The following is a 9727-nucleotide window of genomic DNA, read 5'->3' as shown; positions in this document are numbered from 1 at the left end:
CGTCAGAGCTCACCAGGGCGGCACACATTTGGGAGCGCAGCGTATTTTACAACCGTGGGAATGCAACCGCGTCCGGGTGTTGGTTCCACCTTCAACGGTCTCTGCTGCACTGCAGGGAAGATGCGCTGCCTCGCCCACGGAATTGAGGAATGATTTATCATCCTTACTGTGTTATTGGACAGTAAATAGCTTTACAGAATTGGTTTGCACTCGTTTTTAGCTCGAAAGTGTTGTACAGTTACGGTTTCAATTCGCTTAAAACGAACAGCAGTTTTAGAATTATGTTTGAAAACGCGATCGATATGCAAATTATTGTTTACCTCATTCGTTTACCGTATTTTAGCAAACAAAATTACCCATTCCGACGCCACCATCGCCGAATTAATCCAATTCAATTCACATTGATTGCGTGCTGCGCTAAATTACCATTACACCCCTTACGCCTGCACGTGCCGCAATCGCATTACACAAACATATTAATACCGCGTGCATTGCCAAATCACCGCGTAGGTCAGCTGGAGGTCAGACCCACCTCCGAGAGGGGTACGGCCCCCCGTGCAGAAGGCGGGAACCCACACACACACACACACACATCCACCCCAAACCAAGCCGGAGCGAATTTTCCACCACTTCATTCAATGTAAATGAAAAGCTAAAGCGGCCCCGTCAAGCGAAACCGATACCGAAAGCACACGAGAGAGCCGGGCTGAAAACGGCACACTTAAACTTTAGCAACACCTCCCTTTTTTTAAGCACCTTCGATGGCGTGCTTCTTTAGCATTAACTTTGCCACCATTCAGCTTTGCTGAAGGTCTTCACTGCCGTCCACCGTCACAACAACAAAAAACGCACACACACAAGTGGTTTGGAGTGTTGAATTTTGGAGCTTAATAAAGCGTTTAAAAAGTCCACTCGAAGCCGCCCATTAAAAAAGGACGTCCTTCTGTCCTATCAGCTGGCGATGCACGAGCCGATGGCAGCAGCACAACCAAAGCTGCTGCCCAAGTGTACAGTAGCTCAGGCATGGTGCAAAGAGCTTAACGCTTTATCGCGGACCACTCCGACGGACGGTTTCCTAATGTCCCTGATTTTGTGGCCGATGAGCTCGCGAAGAGAGGAGGGCCCTTCTCACCCGTGGAAGGAAAGTGAGAACTTTCGCAAACATCGCCACCCGGAGCCGCCACCCAGCTAGTGTTAGCGCACGTGTGTGCAGTAGGGGGCCACTTGTTGAAGAGAGCGATGGAATTAAGAGCGGAGAAGTGCACGGCGAGACCAAGCTTAATTCGCGATCGCGCAGGGCGCCGCACCACAGTACTACTTATCGTGATGTGAAAAATGATAATCCAACCGGTTTAAATGAGTACGCAATCGAGCGACGGCATGGACAGGGTGGACATTGTATCGGGTATCTCGAGGTGCTGGAGGGAAAGACGACCCTAAAACTGTGGATGTTACATCACGGCGCGTCTGACGTCACTGGGAAAGGGTGCAGAAAATGGTAATGTTAAACCATCGGGTAACAACCGATGGAGGCTTTGCGGGCTCTAGTTTCGCGAATTTCCCTAATTTTACTACATTAAAACATGACATTAGTACAACTCTCTTGAACATGATTTATATTTTCACCTCATATTCGCCCTCATATATGTGTTAGCAACTACCACAATGATGATGTTAAATGTTAACACGAGCTGCACACGTTGTACTTTTCTAGCAAGCAACATTAAATGTTTGTTTTCTACTGCAATTGGTAGACCGCTGGTGGTTGCAAACATTCCCACATCACTCTGTAGTACAACTTTGGTAGAGCTTGGGGGTTTTGATTCGCATCGCCTGCAACTCAAATGGACGCCACCACCACAGGCAGGTATTCGATTTCGAACCGTTTGGGCGTAAAGTGTTATGTTGGGTGAAAGTGAAAATTAAATGCCACAAAGAGAAGTGGTGAGGTTATGCGTGTGTACTCGCGGCGGCATCCCCTCGGACGCTGTGTGATGCCGGTCAATGCTGGCTGGTTCACCTCCCCGTGGTATCAGGCAATAAACAAACACACCATAAGACCAGCGTCGATCAAACCAGCCACCGCACCCGCCGTTCGGACGCATGAATGAGTAAAAAATTGGAATCAATTTTCCAATGGAAAATTTCTCCCGCCGTTCCGATAGTGACTTTTCTCCCATCCCAAGATGCCAAGACCCGTGATGAACAAGCGGCAGAGAGTGAGAGTGTTGGAGGGAGGAAGAAATCAATTGTTTTCTCCACTCGATCATTCATCCGGATCCGTGCGTGGCTGTGTGATGGATGTTACATGAAATTAACACAACAAGACATTAAACAGCGCACTGCATACAAACGGGACCTCCACAAAGGTGATGTTGTGTTGTAATTGATGCTATCATTATAATGCGGGCGGTATCAAAAGTACCATTTTGCCGACCCCAAAAGCTTCGCAAGCCTTCCCCCTTTTATTACCAGAAGTTAGAATCGTTTAGCAAACACATACAACCCGCGAATTGTAGGCTTCTCTTTCTGATGCGGATTGGCGGACTATACCGCCTAATGCAACACGGTTGGTAGCTACTTATGGCCCCACCTCAACCACATGCGCGGTACATGCGGGAGGGTGTTAGACACACCCGGCCCCCCCACGACTAAACGATGTCACATTATCCTATTATTATTGTGTGTCAGTCACCGGTGTAGCCGTGCGCATTACCGCGGAAACAGCTTCCATTTGTCAGCAATGGCACACCCGAGGTGTATGCAACGAGCCGCGCGGCTCACTTGTCACACTGCTCATTAAGCCAAATTGAATTAATTGTCCGGTCGGTGGTAATGCCCGGGTGCTCCATAAAAGATTCTCTCACCTGCTTTGCCACAACACAGCTGAGCTGCAGCATGATCATGGATGGAGCACAAGGGGAGCGTTTGCACCGCGGCCGGACAGGAGATTAGTTTGGACAGCAAACGTTCGTCGCCTTTTAAGTACAAACCGAACCAAAAACGCGACAAGGACATCGGCATTGGCTGCATCGCTTGGTTGACAGGTGTGTTTTTTTTTTTTTTTATATTCTTCACAGTATCCATCTCCGATCGAGGATCGTTGTTTTGCATCGACAGCATACAGAGCAAGTGTTCGTGTACAAAAGCGAGGATTAACTGTGTTTATGTTGCTCTGTCCTGCGCGACGGGCACTAATTGCTCGTCGTCTCGAAGGTTTCAGGAAGTGTAGGGAGTAAAAAAACACGATCATTAAAACTTGTAGCTGGTGTACAGAAAGGTGCATCACATTCTGAGAGACACCCCAGAGTCGTATGCTCTGAAGGCATTTGCTTCTCCGTGCAGTGTCGCTTTGTTTAACAATTATTTTTCAATCATTAGCACATTGGCAAACGCTTTTTTGCTTTGCTCATAATATTTACCATACCCCATCTCTCATACACAGAGCGAGAGCTTAAATAAACTGCCGCTTACCCGCTACTATTGACCGCGGTTAAGTGTTTCGCTATTGTTGGCGGCCCTTCCTTCCCCAAAGAGGCCCACAATAAATCTTGCATCGCCAACCGATTACCGGAGCCCTTAAAAAGTATCAAACAACCGCTAACGAGACGTGATGGACAGAATCAATTAGGGTAAATTGCACTTCATTAGCCCCGAGAAGAGAGAGAGAGAGAGAGAGAGCGAGAGGGCATAAGTAGAGGGATCGGGCTCACCTCGTGAACCGTACAGATTGATTTACGTAGAGGAGCCGTACCTTACAACAACAACAACAGTATAAAAACCTACACGACACCACCACACCAACATCAATCGAACGGAAAGTGAAACAAACCTAAAATGCCTGCTCGCAAGAAGGCACACTACACTACGTCAGCCGCAACAGCATAACAAATGGGGTGGGTGAACGTTGATGAAATTGCTGGATTTACGGAGATCGTCCAAGACGGCACGAACAAAAAAACAAAGGTTACCAACCACCGTTTCACGTGTACCATCATCATCATCATCGCCGTATGTCGATCGATGCTCGCACAGATCAAACTAGCGGCGCTTAATTTCTCTCTCTCCACGCTGAAAGTGAACCGTTCATCGGGTACGATCTCATGACCCTTACGATCCATCTCTTTCACTAGTGTACACTGGAGCACGATCACGATGATGATGGTGATGAAGCTCTGCCACCAAACGGAAAGGGAACACTCAAAGGGACAGGGAGGAGAAGCAATGATTTTGACCCCACAAAACGCTGGGGTTAGATCAACCGTAGCACAGAGTGCAGTGGGAGGTTCAGAAATTGGCACACTCATAAATCCTATCGAATCTTGAACGACGCGTGTGTAGCGTATGTGTATGTGTGTGTGTAGTACACACGCTCAAAATCTCGGCCACGGAGGACACATCGCAATCGTACAAAGATCGAACAGAGACGAACCCACGACGCGTTAGCCCATCGGAGGTCAAATCGTGGTGGCGATTGCGATGGACTCTGCCTGATGACTTGTGGTCCCCCCGAGAGAGGATCGAGTGGAAGAGGAAGAGACGAAAGGGACACTACTCTTGCCCCGCCGCTGCCTTCTGTGTCGATGATCGGTGTGCAAACATCGCCGATCGAAGGGAGATTATGAAACCACTCGGCTCAACGTAGAGTTGCGGAGTGTATGGTCGAGCAGCGAAGCGAAGTTGTCGTTTTGGCGCTCCGGTCGCGTACAGCGGCTAGAATGAAACTCCACTGCCGCTGTTGCTGGAGAACGAGAGCAGGGCATGCAAAAGGTTAATTCGTGATTTTGGTTGCTCCCCACCTACCTCCCCCGGGGCGCTGGACATCTCTGGAGACGAATGGTTGGAGCGACACTCCTTTACAAAAAAAGTCCGCCAGAGATGAAGCAAAAAAGCTCCCTCCGCTACGCTTGGTGGCAAGAAGTTACCTGCCAGTGGCACCACACGCCACCGTGCACTGAACGTGACGCGTCAAGGACTTTGTGTGTAATTGTGTATGTGTGTGTGAGTGTGTGTGTTTGTGTGCACCCAACATGAACAGGTTGTAAGTTGACTCCTCGTGCTCGTCGTGGGTCTCGCCGTGTACCAACGACACCTTGTGTCGGTTTACACGTTCCGAGATGATGATACCACCCCAAAGCCAGTGCAACGCCAAGTCCAAGGGTTCCCCCGCCGTAGAAGGCTTCGTTCGTGTCAAATGCGGATCGCCGTGAGATCGAGGTGCGACACACAGAGGTTGACATTTTCCTCCCAAAACCTCCTCCCCGTCCGTAAACTGCACCGTAAAACGCTCGAAACAATGGGTCGCGGGCGCAAGTGTCGCTCCCAAAGTTAGGTCCGCCGCCGTGAGGCGTGAAACACCGATCAGTGGAGTACAACAGCGAGCTTTTGTTGGCGAAATTGGTAACATTGTTGCCAATAATAAAACCGACAAAACTGGACACCCTTTTCCATTAGCTGGGGTTTGATGTGGAACGGGCATGAGTGTAGGACTGAGGTGGACTACTGAGCGGTGAGAACCTGTGCTGTGGATACATTTGCATTAATTCGATTTCGAAAACGGCTCGCGGCGGCGGCGAGTATGACATTATGAAGTACTACACCATCTTGCGCCACACACGCCACTCTTACCTAGTCTCCAGACCGACAGTAGCGTCATTGCTTCGTCGAACGCTCCGTGCGCGTTCACGGTGGTTACGCTTGAGCACTAGAGGGCGCCTTCTTGTTCGCCAACGCCGCGGAATCCACCAGCCGGTGTCCTAGTGCCAACGAGACGCGGAACTTCTTCTTCTCCGGTGTGGTTGGGCACAACACCCTCGAGACACACTGCAGAATCGCTTGAATGTTGATATTGCAACAGCACACTACAGTACACCGTTCCACCCTTCACCCAAAAACAAGTCGACGACCACCCACTTTCACAACGTATGTAACTATGTGTGAGGGCTGGCTGTTGTATTCGAAGAGATAAATATAGCACCCACAGACGATTGGACCCAGCTGCCCAAGAATAATGACACCAATAGCATCAATAGCACCACAAACACAAACACTGTTAGGCCCACTTCACTACTGGAGACCTAGGTGTCGGTAATAGAGACCTCCGTCTAGCCGTTATGGTCACGATAATGATTGCCCCGAGGTTGTTGGTGCTGCGGGTGTCTTATCAGTTTGCACCAATTCCTACGGCCGATGTCTAGCAGAGAGAGAGCACTATGTATCTATCGCACGACAGGTGACAACACCAGCTATTGAGGTGCTGAGGAGTTCACAAAACCCTGGGACTAACTTTCCCAATAAAGAATCGCACCATGCAGCACTACTACCGGAACTCGCACACACGCGATGTGTAAACCTAGTAGTACACCAGACGACTAATTTCCGATCTCTGCGAACACACGCTGTTGAACTCCACACACCGTGTTCCAGACCGAGGGGAGGGAGCCTTCATTAGAACATCATCCACACATAGACTGCACACTAAACGGTGATCCCCTTCACTTTTTGAGACGTTCACAGAGACCATCTAACTGGCAGGTTTGGAGTTGGGGAGCTGTTGTGTCTGTTGCACTGGGCACTGCAGGTGTAACAACGCGTGTGCCTCACTGTTCCAATCTCTCTTGAACACCTGATGATGACGTACAACCGTTCAAGAACTTTTATGACATTGTTTTACACAAGCCTCGCTCTCTCTCTCTCGCACACATATATCATGAAGGGGTTATATGAGGAAAATTCTTCCACTCCCTCTAGAAGGCAGCGTGCAATGGCAGCCCAAGGGTAGCAAGTCACCAGCGGGTGACACTGGGCGATCATCTAGGACGGACGGTGCGCGATCGCGAATCGAGATCAATATCTAGATCACTTTCCGGCTTAGAAAAACACGCACACACACACAGACAGAAACTGATACACTAATCAAAACAGTGTACGGAACCAGTTGCTGGAAAAATCTAAACAAAATCACACAGAACACCACGAGAGATAGACCGCACGGTGGAGTCGCTCGATGGAAACTGGCCGACCGTTCGCTCACCCGCTTTTACTTTTCGTCAAGGCATTGTTTCACTCAAACACCCACCCCCACCAACCTCGCAGGGCACCGGAGTTTTCTAGGCTGTCGGGCGCCTGGCTAGATATCTCTCTCTCTTGAGTAGGCGCTTGCCACTCATTCGGTTCCACCACCACCACCACCACCACCTCCATCGCTCCAACGATCACGCGACGCGGCGCGCATCCAAAGTGCAAGATTTGGTTGGAAAATGCTCCAACCGCGGGCGAGTGCGCGCGCGCGCTCGAGCTCACCCGCCGTGTTGTTATGTGTTGTTTCCCTTTCTTGATAGAGGAAGGGGGCGGTGGAGGGGCCCGAAATGTTGCGCACACGGTGCTAACACCACTACAAACAATCGCAACATGAGCGCAACACAATAAGACACACAAGCGAAGAAGAAGAGGAAGAAAACATGCATTGAACAGTCCAAACAGATCGTGATGAGAAAATATCGTGCATTTTTGCGTGGTACAGAGGGGATGGAGACAGTCGTGGGGGGAGGGGGGATAGTAGTGGGTGAGCCAATGCGGGAAGAGGCGAAAACACAACACCCACACTGGATGCATCCATCTGCAGTTCAAGCGCAAACGAATCGAACAACCGCGACTGTTCGGCTGGGAGCTTGAAATAGAGAGCAGTGAGGCTAAAATGATGCCATTAGTATTGGTGGGGCCAGCTACAAGAATAGATTCGATGTTATTGAAATGGGGGGGTTCGCCTTCTGTAATGGTGGTAATGGTAGCGCCATGTTCGTTTAGCGATTCATTTCTTGCGCCGCTGCTGCTGCTACTGCTGCAGAAGATAAGTCATTCGGTAGCGAAATATGGCGCCACATCTCACAAAGTGAAGCAGGGCGGGGGGCTGTGCAATTCCGCGCGGAGATGCGGGTGGGTGGCACTCAGCCAATAGATACACATCGAGTGGGTATTGAACTGAGTGAGTGCGCGCTCGCCCGCATTGCTTCGACAGGGGAGATATGTATGCAAAGCAAACGAAGGTACGGGCCGCTTGAATAGGATGCGACAGCCGCTATCTCCAGCAAATAGACACATATTTGCACACAGACACACTCTGTATGGGTGACGAAAAGGGCACAGACATTTGAGATATCTCGTAGACACGTTGAGTATGCGAGCTGGTGCTAGTGAGGCTTGAGTAGTGGAGGAGTTTTGGAGAGTTTAAATCAAACGGAAATTCAACACTATTTCCTGCTTGCTTCTTCCAGCTTGTTCTCGAGAGAAGATTGTCGAGTGTAGCCCGTCCGTTACTTGCATCGCATTCGATTTCTTTTAAATCGAATTAAAGTATATTAAAGATGCAGCAATCGACCTGTTTCTTCACTAAGGTGTACTAAATTATACTACACGCTGCCTCATCCCATTTTTTCGATCCCATTGCGGATACGGACGCGCGTATACATTGTATCGTTTGACTCTTTTATTTCTGCGAAGCCCACCATCACCACTCTCAGGGGACGGCAGATAAATATCTGCAAACTACACGGCCAATCAAGGGGCCGCAAGGGGTTGAATAAAATACTATTACACACTGGTCTGTTCTCTTCGTTCACAAGTTCTTCCCCTTATCATCACGATCATCACGGGGTACGGTACATCTACTATACAGCAAGATGCAGGTTGTCCGGAAACAGATGGAGAATAAAGGATTCCCGTTTTTTGTTGCCTTCTGATATGCATCACCGTTGGATGGAACGTTACTGGGTGGAAATAATTAAGGCATGCCCTTTTTTCTATGTGTATGTGAGTGTGTTCTTCATATTGTCTGCTAAGGGTGTCTCGTACAAATTGCACTCTCGTTAGGCATTATGATGCACTTGTGCGGGCAACTCATGACCTCAGGAAAGTATGTCACACGTCCACTTGCAAGGGGTTTTTGTTGTTGTTTGAGATGAAGTACGAAGGGATAAAGCAGAATTGAACCACTAGTAACAGCATGGCAGTTATATAGGTCATATTTGCTGATTCATTTCATTGCGACTGAGAAGCTTAGACGCAATTAAATTCCCCAAACGGCTATGTTATGCGCATTAAACTTGGCCTTGTGCAAACAAGACACACTAATGTTTGCGTCGCAGTAAAAACCCGAATAAAAACGCGATATACACATGCTCCACTAATGATACTGCGAAATAGGATTTTCCTTACACGCTGATGAATGTAACCGCCATAGATATGATAAGCGTGACGCAAGACTCCCCACACTTTTCAATTGCTAAACTGTGTGGTGTTTGTGGAAACCGGTGACCCAAAATGAAGGGAAAACACATGCGCGAAAAAAAAACATCCGCCAAACACAACCCCAGCACCCTATAATCATCACTTTCCAGCGCAACATGGAGCACACCAAAATGCTGAAATCCTCCAGCCACCACACAACTTTCCCTTTCATCCATCATGCTCTCTTCCTCGCCAGTTTTTTGGTGGATTTATATGCCAACCGTGAAATCCGACAACAACAACCAAAAGTGCTTCAAATATAGGCTCACATCAGGGGAGAAAAACCTGCCGTGACAGCAGAAGAGAGTTTGGGTAGAAAATTGGCATAAATGAACCGCCACCACCCCACCGCCCACCCCTCGCCTGGGGAGAGATCAAAAGCCTGCATTATCAACCGAATGTCGAAGGCACGGTGACGACGTGCTCCGAAGCTCGTACCAAT

General features: G+C 49.0%; 1 protein-coding gene across 9 annotated transcripts in view; it reads right to left on the bottom strand.

Moving 5' to 3' along the window:
- LOC121597251 (tyrosine-protein kinase Btk29A) overlaps window positions 1-9727 on the bottom strand; it is a 72404-nt gene that overhangs the window by 15795 nt on the left and 46882 nt on the right. Inside the window, exon 1 of one of the 9 annotated variants that reach the window (XM_041922882.1) lies at window positions 5629-7018. The exons of the other annotated variants lie outside the window; for them this stretch is intronic. Coding sequence (XP_041778816.1) covers window positions 5629-5656 — 28 coding nt within the window. The 5' untranslated portion in view covers window positions 5657-7018. Of the gene's footprint in view, window positions 1-5628; window positions 7019-9727 lie in introns of those variants that run through there. 9 annotated transcript variants of the gene reach the window in all.

This window comes from Anopheles merus, chromosome 3R, assembly GCF_017562075.2.
Source record: "Anopheles merus strain MAF chromosome 3R, AmerM5.1, whole genome shotgun sequence".
NCBI lineage: Eukaryota > Metazoa > Arthropoda > Insecta > Diptera > Culicidae > Anopheles > Anopheles merus.
Note: the sequence above shows the minus strand (reverse complement) of the source record. Positions and strands in the feature narration are given on the sequence as shown.